At 66.7% G+C, this 16,250-nt stretch overlaps 1 protein-coding gene across 24 annotated transcripts in view; it reads right to left on the bottom strand.

Annotated features, from left to right (window-relative positions):
• Positions 1-112: 112 nt before the first annotated feature.
• Positions 113-16,250, bottom strand: part of INF2 (inverted formin 2) — a 29,122-nt gene continuing 12,984 nt past the window's right edge. For 3 of the 24 annotated variants that reach the window (XM_086365067.1, XM_086365068.1, XM_086365058.1), the window contains exons 2-23: positions 15,835-16,234; positions 14,565-14,680; positions 14,330-14,489; positions 13,850-13,883; positions 12,930-13,071; positions 11,997-12,138; positions 11,119-11,835; positions 10,552-10,697; positions 10,414-10,475; positions 9,712-9,814; positions 9,531-9,616; positions 8,912-9,062; positions 7,819-7,851; positions 7,615-7,722; positions 7,225-7,295; positions 6,449-6,569; positions 5,789-5,953; positions 5,579-5,681; positions 5,294-5,455; positions 4,009-4,644; positions 2,198-2,282; positions 113-1,005 (exon numbers count right to left, since the gene is read on the bottom strand). In XM_086365067.1, the coding sequence (XP_086221193.1) occupies positions 675-1,005; positions 2,198-2,282; positions 4,009-4,644; positions 5,294-5,455; positions 5,579-5,681; positions 5,789-5,953; positions 6,449-6,569; positions 7,225-7,295; positions 7,615-7,722; positions 7,819-7,851; positions 8,912-9,062; positions 9,531-9,616; positions 9,712-9,814; positions 10,414-10,475; positions 10,552-10,697; positions 11,119-11,835; positions 11,997-12,138; positions 12,930-13,071; positions 13,850-13,883; positions 14,330-14,489; positions 14,565-14,680; positions 15,835-16,225 (4,065 nt within the window). In that variant the 5' untranslated portion in view covers positions 16,226-16,234 and the 3' untranslated portion in view covers positions 113-674. Of the gene's footprint in view, positions 1,006-2,197; positions 2,283-3,510; positions 3,568-3,999; positions 4,645-5,293; positions 5,456-5,578; positions 5,682-5,788; positions 5,954-6,448; positions 6,570-7,224; positions 7,296-7,609; positions 7,723-7,818; positions 7,890-8,911; positions 9,063-9,530; positions 9,617-9,711; positions 9,815-10,413; positions 10,476-10,551; positions 10,698-11,118; positions 11,836-11,996; positions 12,139-12,929; positions 13,072-13,849; positions 13,884-14,329; positions 14,490-14,564; positions 14,681-15,834; positions 16,235-16,250 lie in introns of those variants that run through there. The other 21 variants (XM_086365069.1, XM_086365062.1, XM_086365070.1 and 18 more) reach the window with 19 other exon arrangements.

Here is a 16,250-nt window from a genome sequence, read left to right on the forward strand (position 1 = left end):
CTGTCCATCCATCCACCCATCTGTCCATCATCCGTCCATCCACCCACATCATCACAGCCATTGTGGTCACACCACATTCACCCATGAGTTGTAAACACATCATAGTCCCTGCTGGGCTAGCCTTGTTCTTTATTGGCCAAAGTTTCTCCAGTCTTGGTAGCACACACACACAGGGTGGGGGCAGTGCAAGGGGCCCACAGGGTCAGTGAGGAGATGGCAGCCCCTCTGGCCCCTCGGCCTGGATCCTGGCCTCCCCTCAGCCCAGTGGGGCCTGGAGGAAGGGGCAGCAGGTGTAGGCCGGGTGTCTTGTTGATGAAGGGACCCCAAGGGCAGCCCCCTCCCCACCTCAGGGCTGGAGGCGTATGGCGGGGGTGCCAACTCCATGGGGGTTTCCCTCTTCTGAGTAGAGGGGCCTTGGCTCTCCTGTGCACAGCCAGACAGCCTGCCTCTACCCGAAGGCCCTGGGTCCCCTCACCCACCTGCTTGTCCCCAGCTCGGCCACACAAAACAGTAGAAACCCACAAATCATCCCATTCAGTTAAAAACGACTGCTTCAGCCCAACTGAGTGAGTTGGGGGCAGAGCTGTGGAACGGGGGCTCCGGTCCTCCCTGGCTCCGCCGCTTCGGTGGGGAGGTCTGTGAGGGCCTGTCCCCAGGGGAATCTGGGAGCCAGGTCACAAGCTCAGGGTGCCCCGGACGCAGCCACTGGACCCGCCCCCTCCAGGTGGCCGGGTGGGGGCCGTGGTGCATGCGGTGTGGGTCAGGGCTAGGCTGCGGCATTTAGAAAGCAGACCACGAGGGCAGGAGCGTGCAGGCAGGCCAGGGGGGCGCCAGGGGGTCCTGGCCTCAACAGCCCGAGGCTCCGAGAGGCCGCGGTGAGGCCAGGTAAGGCACGGACTCTGGGCTTCCCGGGGGCTGGCCCAGCCTGGCCTGGGGCCCCGCCCAGCAGCTTGCCCGGCAGCCCTGCCGTGGCTCCTCACTTGGCTCTGGACCTGGGCCTGAGGCCTGTGGGGAGAGGAGAGAACGTGGTCAGAGCGGCCTGGCTGGAGGCCGCGGCACGGTGCCCACCCCAGACGCCCTTTCTCTGGAGCAGCGAGGCGCCCTCAGGTGGCAGGTGCCAGCTGACCCCCAGCAGGCTGGCTCCCGTCCACCCATCGGGCCCGGGGTCGCCAGGCATGCTTCTCGCCTGAGACGGACGGGCCGGCGTGGTCTCCGTGGTGTCCTGTTTCCGAGTCCCACCCCGGCCACACTCTCCGGCCCACTATCACCAGCTCTCCCTGGGGCTCACTTGGCCACTTCCCCACCAGCCCCTCAGTGGGGGCCTCCTGCACTCTTTCTGCTCCATCCTCAGGGCACCAGCACCCCCGGCCCCCAATTCCTGCTCCTGTGTGCACCCAGCGCCCTCCACGCTCTCGAGTCCAGGGACCCTTGCCTGGCTGTTTCCCCCAAAGGCCCTGCTCTCCTGGCCCCCACGGACCCAGGCAGCTCGTGGGGGGTGGGCATCAGTGCTCAGAAGAGACAGACGAGAACAACCGGGGCAGAAGCAGATGGTCGGTCACTCCCGCTGGGGCCCTGCCCCACAGGAGCCGGCAGGCAGGGCCCGGCCCGCGGGGGTGGACAGATGGAGGGGGTGCGGCTGTCCTTAAGAAAGGACCCGAGGAGGCGGCCTAAGGCCACTCATCCCGTGGGCATGGGAGCACTGCACCGTGGGCACAGACCACCCGCCCCCAACACTGCCCACCAGGGCGAGGGCAGCAGGGAAGCTCGTGGGAGGAAGGACAGGACAGAAACCAAAGTGCAGACTGAGAGCCACCCCTGGCCTCGCCCACTGGCTGCTCACTCATCCCAGAGTGAAAGCCACACTTGGGCAGCAGAGGGTCCACCGAAACCACCAGCTGACCTCTCAACTGGTGTCCGTGCCGCTGAGCACGGGGCAGACGGGCCCGTGAGCCTCTCCTGCGGTGCTCTGGGGAGGACTTCTGTCACTGGGTGTGGGTCCTGCCCCCAACGCAATCTGGACCCGGCGGGGGAAGAACAGGATCCCCCCAAAGTGACTTGTGTCTTCAGCGTGACACAAGACGGGGGTGACTGGGTGTGCGGTCCCAGTAGGACCTCGGTCCAGAAAAGCAAAGCAACGGCCACAACGGGCAGACGGAGACGCGGGGCCGCCCTGAGGTTGCAGGGGAGGCTGGCTCACCATCCAGGTATGTGGCGGGGAACGGCCCTGACCTGGGGACCAGGGACGAGCCCAGGGGTGGCGTGTCCTGACGACTCAAACTGGTCTGTGAAGGTGCGTGGGGAGGGGGTGTGGGTGGAGAAGGAAGCAGATGTTAGTAGTTTTCCTATATTTTGCATGTTTTTGAAATTTCAAGGTGAAGAGTAGATGGTGTTCACTGGGACCTCCTTACAAAATTTCCTTCAACTTGAAGTTTTTTTTCCAAACAAAAAGCAGGGAGACAAAGAGGAGCGGCCCTCCCTCCCTCCTAACCCGGGGACGAGGGGCTGGCGGGGGGAGCTCGAGGGAGCTCAGACCCCACACTAGGCTCAGTGATCTTCACCAGACAGCGGTCACATGTGGCTGCTGTCCCCAAACCCACAGAGGCACCCCCCAAGGTCCCCCACACCCAGGGCCAGCAGCTGGGGCTGCAAGGCCAGATCCTGGCCCCGAGGGCTGTGCAGGGCTCCTGTAAAGTGAAGGCAGGTGTGTCAGAGCAGAGAGCCCAGCTGGCAACCCCCCAGGGGTGACCCCTGGAGCAGAGGGAAAGGCTGTGCCTGGCGGCCAGAGCTGCCCCGGACCACACCCCTGCCCCAGCCTCCAGCACCTGCTGGACCTCGCCTCAAGTCCAGCGGGCAGGAGGTGCGTGGAGAACCAGGGCTGCCCTCATGCAGCTCCGGACCCAGCAGGGCTCCCAGTCCCCACATCCGATCATGGTCCACAGCCCAGGCCGGTGTGCGGCGAGGACCCAGGCCTGTTGCTCTGGTCACACCTGTGAGCCTTGTCAAAGACCCCAACTGGCCCGCCCACTTTCAGGGGTCCTGGGAGGCCCGGAGCCCATCACCAGGGAGTCACCTACAGACCCGTCCCTAGGTCTCCTCCCCCCTAGAAAAGAGACCTGAGCACCTCTGCAGGGGCGGGCAGCCTGCCTATCCCTCTCTGGCTCCATGGGGATGCGTGTGGCTCGCACCAGGGCCAGAGGAGGGTGCCCTGAGGAGAGACCCGGAGAAAGGGGAGGCCCTGGGGGCGGGAGTGAGCCAGCCGCTCAGGCAGGAGGGCCTCTCTCCCACCCTCAGGGCCCTGGAGCCCCGTTCACCCGTCTGCAGGCAGCGGAGGCCCCATCTGCCCCAGGAAGAGACGAAAAGGCAGCTAAGCAAGGCTCCGAGAGGGCAGGAGGGGAAGCCGGATGCCAGGAGGGTCCCGGGGAGGGCTGGGGGAAGTGATTAGTGTTGAGGAGAGCTGGCGCAGGCCTGGCCCTGCCGCCAGTTAGTGCTGAGCGCCAGGCGGGTACCTACCTCACTGGATCACACAGAGCCTTTTTGTTTTATTATCGTCAGGGTCGGGGGCAACCTCTGCTTCCAAATAAAAGAGACACGCTCAACAGCTCGTCCCTCACGAGCGACCCTGGACTTAAGAGTCGGGGCTGGGGCCACATGGATGCCGAGTCGAAGTGCAGCCACGCCCCAGGCCCCCCGCCGTGCCCGGCTGGGGCTGGCATCACCAGGCAGAGATAGTGTGGGTTAGGGGCGCAGCCGCCGGGCGGGGCCCTCCCAGTGCAGAGACACTGCTGTCTCCTCTGCGGCAGGTCCGGAGGGGCGGGGAATCGCCCGCTCTCGGGGGCAGCGGCTGGCCTCAGGGGAGGTCCAGGCCCCGGCGTGGGATGGATGAGCTCGGACCATGTGTCGATGCCCCCAGCCCCCCTGCTCCGAAGGGTGGGGAGGGACACAGCCCCGTTGACTCGCCCGCCCGGCATCCCTGCTCCGCAGGGTGGGGAGGGACAGGACCTGAGTTACCTTCCTGGTTCCTGGAGGAGCGCTTCTTCCTCCGTTTGCCTGTGCCCTTTGACGTCCGGCCCTGAGCCCTGGGGAGGGTGCTGGACCCCGACGAGTCAGTCACGGCATCCTCGGAGAAGGACCTGTCCAGGGAGGTGTCCAGCGCAGAGTCTGGGGCTGTGAGCTCCCCGTCCCCATCCTCATCAGGGCCTGCAGCGGGGAGGCCGGCGCGGTGGCAGTGGGCAGCTGCGTCCTCCAGGCCCTCATCTGCACTGCTGGCCTCAGCCTGGCGGGCACCCAGTGTGGCCAGGGGCTCCTCAGCGTCTGGGCTCAGATCCATGGCTTTGGGGGGCTGGTCACTGAAGTCGAGGGGCTTCAGGGCTTGAGCGTCTCCCAGTACCACTGGCCAACCCCCTGCAGGGGGTTGGGAGCCCTGGGGGTCCTCCGTGGGCAGGAAATCGCTGGCATCTGTGTACCAGGAAGAACGCCTCTCCAGGGCCCCAGGGCCACCCGTCTCTGATGAGTCTCCAGTGGGCTGGCGGCTGGTGGGAACGGCATCCGCGAGGTCCCAGCCCTGGGGCTCCCTGGCGGCTGCAGCATCCAGACCAGGCTCAGAGGTGGGGGGGCTGGCACCTCCCACGGGGTCCCTGGTGGCGGCTGTGGATGAACTACTGGTCAGTGGAGGGCACAGGCCCCACCCCCTGAGTGAACCCAACCCCCAGGGCCCTGCTCAGGATGTCCCAAGTCAATACCGCCTGTCCTGTGAAGCCCCCTCCCTGGGCAGCCTTCCCTGGTGGTTGAGTGGGTTCCCACGGGGCAGGCCTGGGCCCTGGATTCCACAGTCTGTACCCAGCGTGGGGGATCAAGGCACACTGGGCCCATGGCGATCACATATGTCACCCCTTCCCCCTGAACCCCCAAGGCAACCTGCCCAGGAGTGGAGGGTCCCACCCCAAGGCCTCGTCCCACCTCCCCCAGCCACCTCAGAGCCCCTCTGAGCCCCAGGGCATATGTCAACGAGCCCATTGGCCCAGCTCTCCTGCCTGCCTGGGGGCCGGATGAATGGCTGTCACAGCAACCAGGGAACCCTCTGCTGCAGCAGAGATGTGTGCAAGGATCATGGGACTGAGGTGTCCCTTATCTTAGGGCAACAGGGAAGAGGGGCAGGCTCTCCTGTGCAATCAAGGAGGGCTTCCTGGAGGAAGGGAGGCACTAGGCTGCAAGGAGGGCTTCCTGGAGGAAGGGAGGCACTAGGCTGCAGGGATGGTGGGAAGGGAAGGGTGAGGGAGGGGGTGGAGGGTCTCACCAGGTGCCTTGTTCCTCGGGGGGTCGGTGGCGGCTGCCCTGCTGGCCGCCTCTGCGTCCCCTCGGCCGCGGGCCGTCTTACGCAGCTGGAAGCCCTTCCTGATGTCAGCCAGCAGGGCGTCGATGACACACACCTCTTCTTGCTTCCCGCCTCCCCTCCTGGCTGAGGAGCCCAGAGACCATCAGGGACACTGCCCAGCGTCCCCAGAGCCCCTCAACTCTCGAGGAGGGAGGAAAGGCCACAGCCCAGACTGGGTGGTCCCCAGCCGCCCGCTGCCCAGCTCACCGGCCTTGCCACCCTCGCCCCGCGGCCTGCGGGCCTCCTCCTCTGCCAGCTGCTGCTTCCTCCTCTCAGCCTTGGCTGCCTGCTCCTTCCGATCCTTGTTCTCCTGCGGGACGGACGCAGCCCGTGACCCCAGGCCTCCGGCACCCCATTCCACCTGCCCTGCTCGGGGACAGCAGGGACTGCAAGCCCACCACACATCCTCCCACCCACCTTCAGGGCACGGAGGAAGAGATCCCGGAAGGTCTTCATGGTGCTGAGCGTGTCCTCCAGGGATAGCTGCTGGGTGTCCTCACACAGGTAACTAGCCAGCTCCAGCTGCTTCTGCTCGATGGCCTGGAACACCTCCTCCAGAGCCTGCGAGTCTGTGATGCTGGCCTGTGTAGAGGGGAGACGTGGGGAGGGGGGGGTCACGGCCTGGGGGGCAAGGGGGCGGGGCCGGGGCTGTGGTGGGAGGGGCAGGGGCCTGCGGTGGGAGGGGTCAGGGCATGCGAAGGGTCAGGGGTGGGCCGGGGGCGGGGCTAGGGCGGGGCCAGGGTCCCACCCACTGTCACAGGAGATGCCTGCTCTGGAGCCTCTGGAGCGCTAGATGCGGCCACAGCAGGACGGCCACTAACATAGGCTCTGCAGGCAGCGGTTGCCAGGGCTCTGAGGGCCAGGGGGCTGAGCCCTTCAGCCCAACGTCAGGCGAGACCCCTCAGCTGCGGAAACCGCCTGGGGGCCAGGAGCAGGGGCTGTTCTCCTGCAGGGGCCCTCGCTCTAGCTCTCTCCTCCCCAGGCTCACCCGCCCTGCTCGCGCTCCCACTTTACAGTAGACCCCAGGCCCGGCAGACACTCCAGTCCTGGAAAGGGCTGTGCCCGCCCAGCACTTGCCTGGAGGCGGTGCGAGTACTGCTCCTGCACCTCCGGGACGGAGGAGGACACTTTCCGCTCCATCTCCAGGAGCTTCTTCAGGTTAGTGCTGGACTCCGAGTGGATGGCATCCAGGTTGATCCTGAAGGCGCCAGTCAAAAGCTGCTGTCCAGCCTTGCTAGGACAGCGGGGCCCCCGAACAGCACACCCTCAGGGACAGTAGCCCCCGACAGCACACTGGCTGCCAGAGGCATGTCAGAGCTCTAGGGTGGGCTGAGCAGTGTGGGGTCAAACGCCCACCTGAGAAGGTGCTGGGCTGGTGGTGTCAGGACAGTGACCCCGACGGCTCAGCCTGCCCTCCTTGCCTGACTCTCTGCAAGGCTCAGCCTCCCCAGGACCGGAGAACCTTCCATGGTGGCATGGAGCCGGGCCAGCCAGTGCTGAGTGTGGACCCTGCCCTCAGAGCCGCCCCTGGGCTATGTGATCCCACAGACCTGATCCTACTTCCTGGGGCCTCAGCTCCCCTGACTGTACAGTGGGGGCAGCATGGACATGTCATGAAAGTCAGCCTCGTGAGGGGGCCGTGCTGGACCAGCCCCTGGTGTGACCGTGGCTGGGTCACTCCCGGTCCCTCTAGGCTGTGCAGGGACAGGCCACAGTGGACACAAGGCCCTGTGCCGAAGGGGAGACTGTCAGGCAGCAGATCTGGGGTCCAGGGTGGGGCCCCAGCACGGGAGCAGCCCAGTTGAGCCCAGCTGCACCGGCCAGGGAGTGGGCAGGGGAGGGGAGGCACCTACCCTGCAGCTCGGGCGGGCAGCTCCAGGTCCTGGGGTAGCTGCAGGAGGTCGGGGTGGCTCTCCTCCACTTCCTGCAGCACGACGTGTCCAGTGAGGCCCACTGAGGCGACACACCCAAGGCCGCCATGCAGGCCCCACCCTCGGCAGCTCTGGTCCACGTCCCTCGGGGAAACCCCTGGCACCTTGAGCCTCCAGGGCTTCCCTTGGGCCTGACTGCAATTCTCACGGTTTTGCTGTCCCAGGGTTGGGGCGGGACGGGGGCTGGTCAGAGTGGGTGCGGGCTGGCGGGACAGTGCTGCAAAGGGGAGACCTGGGGGGCTGGGTGGGGCCCCCGGGGCCTCTGGACCTGTGTGCTGCACTCAGGAGGCACCCCGCCCCCGCCACTGGTACCTCCAGCACGTGGTGCAGCAGTGTGACCCGGCTCTGCTGGGACTTGGTCTCCGTGAGCTTCAGCAGCGTGCTTATCTTGAAGCCATCAGCATCCCCAGTGTGGCTGCCCTGTGAGGGGAGGGCAGGGAGGGAGTCCCTTGGGCTGGTGGAGGGGTGGGGGTCGGGGGTCTGGGAGCAGGGGTGGGCTGGGTGCCGTCCACTCACGTAGTTGAGGAAGTTCCCGATTTTCAGGATCAGCTGGCAGAAGACGGGCAGCCGGTGACTGGTGAGCAGGCCTGCGGGGCAAGGTCCCTTCATGCCTCCCCCTGGCCTGGCCCCCAGGCTCCGCCCAGGGTGGGACAGGGGCATGGGGCGTGAGGGAGGGGCGGGGCAGTGGAGCCCTGACCCCAGGAAGCTTGGGGCGTGCAGCCAGCAGTGCTCCCTGAACCCCAGTGCCCGTTCTGTGGGTGAGGACGCTGAGGGGACCTTCTGGAACCTGCGGCCACCTTGGCTCTCGGCTCTGTGGTCGAGGTAACAGGGACATCATCCCTGAATGCAGGCCCAGCAGAACCAGGTTATGCCTCAGCGGTCCATCCCGTCCATGTCCCTGCCACGTGGCTGTGGTGACTCCCCGGCTCCTCGCTCAGGGAAAGTGATATGTGTGTGCATGTGTGTGAAAGCATGTGCATGCATGTGTGCACCTGTGGATGTGTGAGAGCACATGCATGTACATACCTGCATGTATGTGTGTGCATGCATGTGTGCATGCGTGCGAGAGTGTGTGCACATGTGTACCAAGAGCATGTGCACGCACAGATGTCTGCATGTGTCCAAGAGCACGTGCACGCGTGAGAGCATATGCACACGTGTACATGCATGTGGGCACCTGTGTGTGATAGAACATGTATACACATGTCTGCATGTATGTGTGCATGTGTGCACCTGTGAGTGTGCATGCACGTGTCTGCATGTGTGCAAGAGCATGTGCATGTGCACATATGTGAGCGCGTGTGGGTGTTTCTGAGCACATGCACGTGTCTGCATGTGTGCAAGAGCATGTGCATGTGCACATATGTGAGCGCGTGTGGGTGTTTCTGAGCACATGCACGTGTGCGTACGTGCACATATATATGTGTGGGAACATGTGTGTGGGCACATGTATGGGTGTGTGTGTGCGTGCCCACATGGCGTGTGCACACGTGACTGTGCATGCATGGCATGGGCCCTCAGTACTGGGCGGTGGTCTGTGGGGAGGGGAAGCTCAGCACCCACAGGCGCTGTCCAGGGCCAGCCTGCCCAGCCCCACATCTGCACTCACTCTCACAGGCGGCGAGCAGCAGCTGGGCCTTAGGCCGCACCATGTCCAGCACGACGGCCGTGCCCTCACACAGCAGCATGCACTCGATCCGAAGCTGGTAGCTGGGGCGGCAGAGCAGGAGTTCAGGCTCCAGTGGCCCCCATCCACCTGCCTGGGACCCGCAGGGTCCTCTCAGCTTGGAGCTGCCGGGGGTCTCATGGCCTGGCCTGGTTTAACATGCACATTCCCGGGCCAGGCCCCAGATGGGATCTGGCAGGACTGGGAGGGCTCAGCAAGAGCACTTTGGACAAGCCCCCAGGTGCCGAGGACAAGGGCAGTCGCCCTCTGTGGGACAGTCCCCTCCTAGAGCAGAGGGATCACACAGGAGGGCCTGGGCCGGCCTGCAGGAGGCCACGGAGCTCTGCCCACCACCCACCCCCACGACGTCCCTGGCCTGGAGGAAGGGCTGGACCCCACAGGGCCCCTTAGAGGGCCCCGAGGCTGGGGGCTGCATCAGAGATGTCGGCCCCCACCCTTCATGGAACCCCAGGCAGGGGTCTGCACAGCCCTGCCGTCTGCTCCGGGCCCAGGCCCAGCTGCCGCCCTCGACCCCTGCCCATCCCGGGGGCTACCAGCTGACCAGGGGATGTTCAGCAGGAGGAGGTAGAACTGGTCGGCGCTGGCGAGCCTGGCCTGATCCTCCGTGAAGGAGCGCAGGTTCTCGATCTGCGGGAGGCACCCACGTGTGCTCGCTGCAGCCCGCTCACAGGAGCAGCTCTGCATGGAGGGGCCCGGGCTCACCTGTCGCCCCGCTTACTCACCTCGTGCTTCTCCGGAAGAAGCTTGAGGAGCTGCTTGAGGACCTCCACGTCAAACTTGGTGCTGTCCCCAGCCCGGATCATGGCGGTGACCTCCTCGTTGGAGCTGGAGGGGCAAGAGGGTGGGGGTGGCTGAGGACGGCACGAGCCATGGCCCTCAGCCTCCTGGGACCCTGCCTGCCTGGGATGGCCCTGGGCCCACAGCCCCACGCCGGTCACAGCAGGCTTTCTCCCTCCACCTAGGGAGTCTCAGGGCACAGAGAAGGCAGGCCACCTGCCCAGGTCACGGCTGAATGACGCACTCCCCAGCTGCCCGAGCGCCCCCTGCCTCCTTCCAGGGGGCTGCTCAGGACACAGGGTAAAGGCTCAGCGGTACCCAGTGAGCTCCCAGGCAGGGCACCTGCCGCTAGGAAGCACTCAGGGCAGGGAGGCAGGGCCAGGTCCTTGGCCTGCCGCTGCCACCACCCGTCTGTGGCTTTAGAGGATCCCTGCCACTCTTTGGGTCTCATATTCCCCAGGGAGGCTGGACTGATGGTCTTCAGGGCCCCCAGCAGAAATCCTTTGCTGCTATTATCTGACTGACTGCAGTCCCAGGGATGGGGTGTGCACTTCCCAGGGCGGCCTGCAGAGGGCACTGCTGAGCCCAAGATGGGCCAAGGCAGAGGCTGGGCTTCTTATCCAGGCATCGAGATCCTGGATGCTCACCATTTAAACTGCTTCAGGAAGATGTTGAGGTTCAGGCTCTTCTTGGAGTCCAGAAAAGTGATCTGTAAAACAGCCCCAGCCCGTCAGTACCTGGAGGGCGGCCACGGAGCCCTGTCTGAGCCCGGGCCCCATCCCTACCTCCTTGGGCTCCTTCCTGGCCGGGGCCACGGCCTGCTCCTTGGGTTTGGCCGTGGGAAAGGAGAAGAGCCGCTCGATGCTGGAGAAGTCGGGCTCCACCACCTCGGTGTCGGGGCTGCTCAACGTTGCCCACATGGAGCTGCCCTCTGTGGGTGAGGGGGCTCCAATCAGGCTCACACCTGACCCCCCAAGTCCAGAGGCAGCTGGTGCAGGCCTAGCGGGCTGGCAGGAGTGCCCTGCCTAGGGCCCGGCCCAGGGCAAGCATACAGCAGGCACTTGATAAACGCCCAAAGAAGCTCTCCAGCTGATGCCATGTCGTGTGCGTGCGTGCGGGTGCCCAGGGCCCCGTGTCCAGGCTGGCCGGTGACCTGGCCTCTAGCCACCCATGGCCTTGACCTTCTCTCGGCATCAGCACGCCCAGCCCCTGGGCCCACGCAGTGCAGGGCCCCAGCAGCAGAGACCTGCCAGCCTCCAGGGGGCGTGTGGGAGCACAGGGGCCTGAGGGGAGACCCGTGACCTGTCCCCGCCCCCTGCTCCAGGAGGAAAGCCGTGGGGGCCGGGCCTCACCGCGGGCCACACTGGATGGCAACTTCTGCCAGTTCAGCTTCTTCATGCGCAGGGTGGGAGGGTTCACGCGCCGGTGGCGGGGGACCCAGGCCGAGCCCAGGCCGCCGTCCACCTGGGCCACGATGATCTCCTCCACGCTGCCCGCGGTAGGGGGCCCAGAGACCCCGGGCAGGGGTGGCGGCGGGGGCGGGCCCCCCAGGCCCGGGAGGGGAGGTGGGGGAGGTGGGGGCGGGCCCCCCAGGCCCGGGAGGGGCGGTGGGGGCGGTATGGTCCTAGCAGAGTTAGGCAGTGGGGGTGGCGGGGGCGGCGGGGGCGAGGGGAATGCAGCCCTCATACCCGGCAGGGGCGGGGGCGGGGGCGGCGGCGGGGGCGGGGGAGGTGGGGGAGGGGGCGGCGGCGGGGGCGCGGTTGTGGGGCCAGGGAGCGGGGGCGCCGGTGGGGGCGGGGGGCGCTCCAGCGGCTCCGGGGCTGTTGGCTGCGGTGCCGGCCCACGCTCGCCCTGGACGCTGGCGACGGGAGGGCTGCCGAGGGCCGCGGCTGGCTGCTGGCCCCCCAGGTCTGCCGTCGGGGTGCCAGAGTTTTGCGGGGAGCTGCCCCTTTGGCTTTGGCCGAAGTCGGCCTGGGTGCTCTTGTGGGCCTTGTCCAGGGAGCGGGGGTGGGGCCGGCCCTTGATGGACAGGAGGCGTTCAACCATCTCCTCCAGGGTGCACTCCTGGCCTGGGGTGGGGACATCCGGGCTTAGGATGGGGTCAGGGGCCAAGTATGGCCTCCTCCACCCGCAGGCCGAGAACCCTGTCTGCCCACCAGGCTGGGCTCGGGGAGGGGGACGCAGGCTGGGGCTGCGGGCTCGGTGCTCCTCCCCCAGCCCGCCGGCTCACCGTCCGTGGCCAGGAGCACCGCCCGGTTCACCAGGCTCTCCAGGGCCTCCCAGAGCAGCTGGCTGGAGCGCAGGCTGGGCTCCAGGTGCAGGAGGCCCTGCAGCACAGACAGCAGGTGGGCAGACGCGGGGGAGCAGCTCACCTGGGGGTGGGCGAGAAGTGCGGGTCGGTGGGCCTCACCCGCAGGCCTCCCCGCCAGGGTCCCTGCGCCCCAGGTGGTGGTGGTGGAGTCGCTCGGCCGTGCCCAACTCTGCAACCCCATGGACTGTAGGCCCTGCCAGGCTCCTCCGTCCACGGGCATTTCCCAGGCAAGAATACTGGAGCGGGTTGCCATGCCCTTCTCCAGGGTATCTTCCTCACCCAGGAACTGAACCCAAGTCTTCTGCATTGCAGGTGGAGTCTTTACCTACTGAGCTACAAGGGGAGCCCCGGTAACGAGCCTGAGCTAGGGCTCCCCGATGGGCACGCTGGTGACATCAGGGCCGGGGAACAGTGTGTGGGGTGTTAGCAGTGCCCTGGTCCCCGCCCCCTGGAAGCGCCCCTGCCCAGGGTGACAGCCCAACGTCTCCAGCTGCTTTTGGACGGCCTCTGCAGACCCCGGCCCCTGGCTGAGAGCTGCCGGGTTCAAGGAAGACGGGGCCTGGGCTGGACTGGAACTCAGCTCCGTCTCAGCCTCTCACTCGTCCCAGCGTCCCCTCGGACCACCCCACAGCGGCCGGGCTGCTAGGCCCAGGACCACGCAGCCACCCTGTCCTGCTGGGTCCCCGCCCCAGGCTCCGCCTCTCCAGTCCCCTACCCGGGTCGGCTCGGGGTGTGGCTCTGGAGCTGCCTGGGGCCCAGCAGGGTGGGGTGTGAGCGGGGCAGGACATGTGGCTCCTCTGAGCCCTGGCCCCCCACCCCCGCGCCCTGGGAGGCGCTGCCCGCCGCGTGCACCTTGTGGAAGAGTGCGGAGAAGACCTCCTGGTGGCTGTTGACGTCGATGCCGCCGAAGGCCCGCAGCAGCTCCTCCTCGTCCTCCGCCCTGGCCTCCCTGAAGGCCTCGAGCTGGATCAGCAGGTCCCCATCCTCCAGGTCTCTGGGGTGGGGGTGGGGGAGGGCGGGGGCCAGAGTTCAGTTGGCTGCCGCCCCACGCCAGCTGCCCCTCCCTGGACAGACATGCAGACCACCCTGAGCAGGGCCTGTGGTTCCCACAGCAGGGGCGGGGGACGCTGTGGTCTGTCGGGTGGGCTTCTCCGGTCAGCTCCACGCCCCTTGGGACAGGAAGCGTGAGTTCTCACACCTGCATGTAGAGACAGCACAGCCACGCTGCATGGGGCGTGGGGCGGAAGGCAGGGGAGCACCAAGGCGCTGGCCTGAGCTGGGGTGCTGTGCCCACCGAAGCCAGCCCTGACCGGTCCTCACACCCAGCAGGCCTCTCTCCACTAAGGCCAGTTCAGCACCAGTCATGTCAGCTGGGAGCCTCCTCAGGGGGTGGCCCCACGCCCTCTCCCCTGGGAGGAGTGTGGTCCTGGTTAGGACCAGGATGGGGTTCTTAGCCTCACGGGCTTCTTTAAAGGTCGACTGATAAACAGAGAGTGTCCCACGTGACATCTGGGACACACACTGACAGTCTGGGTACACTCCAGTTTAACCGGGCATCCTGTATTAAACCCGGGGACCCTGGTTCTGGGGCAGCTGCTGGCCGCTGGGGGAAATTCCGCAGAATGGCCTGTGCAGTTAGGGATGGCAGGCTGGGTCCTCCCTGGGCCTGGCCCCAGGATGGGTGGGCCTGTCGGGGCTACTCCGGGAAGCCCCCCTCCCCGCCCACCTGGAGGTGCTAACTGGGAGCCGGGGGGAGGTGCGTGGGGACTCACCGCAGCCGCGTCAGGACGTCCAGCAGCTGCAGCCCTGGGAAGGGACAAGCAGATCACGGGCACGTGGAACACTTTTCCCTCCACCCTTTCCCTGGGCTCAGCCCCACCACCCACAGTGCCAGCTTGTGGATCAGGAGGGGAGCCCACTCCCCGGGTTGCTGGAGGCATGGGGCTCTGGGAAGACCGCACTGGACACGCATGGTGCCCGGGGAACAGGCACGCCACAGCAGCAGGGCCAGGCCTGGACGTCAGCCAGCGTGCCCGCCTCCCTCCACGCGGCAGCCTTGCACCGGGATCCCTCCAGCACTACCATCCAGAGGTCCTGAGGCCCTGTGTCCTCTGAAGGGTGCAGGAGGGCAGGAGGCTTCCCAGGCCCAAGCAGAGCCTGCCCCGGGGCCCTGGAGAGGGGCGAGGGGCATCGCCCCAGAAGCGGGCAGCACAGGCCGGGTAGCCAGGGCCTGGCGCGGAGGTCAAGGTTACCGATGAACTCGCTGCGCAGCTGGGCGCGGGCGCGGACGTCCTCGGGGCCGAGGATGATGGCGTTGACCACGCTGAGCAGGGTGGCCACGTAGGGCACGTTGTCGCTGTCCGAGAGCTCACTCATGATGACGCTGAAGCGGTACTGCTGGCCGCACACTGTCTGCAGGGTAGGGGGGGCGGGCAGGGGTCAGCGTGCCCCCGGGCTCTGGCCCAGCCCCCGCCACACGTGGCTCACCTTGTAATGGTCCAGGGCGTCCAGGGTCAGCACGTGGCCCTCTGGCGAGTAGATGCACAGGGCGGCCAGCAGCTCAAACACCTGCTTCTTGACCATCATGTTGGACGTGTCCAGAGCTGCCGGGGGAAGGGGCCTCTCAGAGGGGCTTGGGGCCCCCTCCTCCTGGTCCTGCCCTCCCCCTGCCTGCACCCGCTTCCCGGCCCAGGCTCCCACCCTACAGCTGCCAACCTGCTGGGCTGGCAGAGACCAGGGCCCACTGCCCACATCAGGCACTGGTCTCTGGACATGCTGGCTGCCCCCAGGGCCCCCGGAAGGGGTGTGGAGGCAGGCGCAACCCCAGTCACTGGGGTTCTAGTCCCGACGGCCCTCAGGTCTAAACTGGGGGCTCTTGGCCCAAGGCCCACACCGGTACCCCTCGCAGCACTGAGCCCATGTTTTCTCCAAACTTAGAGCAACCGTGTTTATGACCGACAGCCCACGAAGCCTCCTTGTCCCCGGGGGCCCCTGCCTCCCACCACATTCCTGGAGCTGGGGAAGCTCTGGGGGTGTCTCCTGGCTGACCCTGCTGAGACTAAGGCACAAAGGACTCTGCAGACGCCAACGGCCGGGCCTGGGCCGGGTGTTCTCTGGTTCACTCGCCCACATGCGCCCTGCCTGCCCTGGAGCCCCATGCATCAGTGGGGGCAGCACAGTCTTGCAGGTGGAGCATGCAGTGACCACTGCCCACCAAAGGCCACCTGGGGTCTCCCCCAGGTTGGGGACTAAGTCTGGCCACAACCTGGGGAGACTCCCTAAAAGAGGTTGACAGTGAGCCTGAGCTCAGAGAGTGAGCAGGACTGACGTGGGCACCGCAGCCTGAGTGGGGGAGGAGGCGCCCCCAGGAGGCCAGTGCAGAGGTGGGGGTGGGGGTGGAGAATGATGCCAGCGGGGGACCAGACCTGAGGAGCTGAGCCCCGGCTGAGGCCGAGGAGCTTGGAACCAGGCAGAGTGGAGGGGGGCCCCCTCAGATGGACATGTGTTTCTGATCCAGGTGACTCCGATTGCCACGGTGTGGACGGGGCCCTCAAGGCCAGAGAAACCTCAGGCTGCGGCAAAGCCTGGACTAGCACCGGGCGGAAACGCAGGGGAAGTCACAGAGCGGAGCGGGCAAAGGATGACGCTGCAGTGTCCCGGCTTCAGAGTGGGCGGGCGGGGAAACTGGCCCCTCCTCCAGGAAGCCCTACCCCCTGCCCAGGCCCACCCTGCACGCGCACGCGCGCGCGGGCCTCACCCAGGGAGAGCTGGCGCACGTAGGCCTGGTTGCTGAGAATGTACTGGATGCCCTCCTGGGAGTTCATGACGGCGCGCACGCAGCTGACGCACGTGAGCTGCAGCAGCGCGTCGGCGATACGAGCGACGCCGCGGCCCGACAGGCGCGCCAGGGCCTCCAGCAGCAGATCCAGGCCACTCTGCTCCAGGAACTGCACCATCCAGCCACCGTCGCTGCCCTCCAGCCGCTTGCGCAGCCCCGAGTAGTTGACCACGGAGGGCACCTGCAGCAGCCGGATGCAGAGCTCGGGCTCGGCGCTCTCCAGGTTGGCCTCCGTGGGGTCCGAGTCCTGCGGCCCCAGCTTCTCCTTCAGCGCCGCCCACTTGCGCTGCGCGCCCTCCTTCACCGACATCTTGCTCAACTGCGGGCGGGAGGAG

This window comes from Bos grunniens, chromosome 21 (genome assembly GCF_055505025.1).
Source record: "Bos grunniens cultivar Pamir isolate PY7600 chromosome 21, Bosgru_T2T1.0, whole genome shotgun sequence".
Taxonomy (NCBI): Eukaryota; Metazoa; Chordata; class Mammalia; order Artiodactyla; family Bovidae; genus Bos; species Bos grunniens.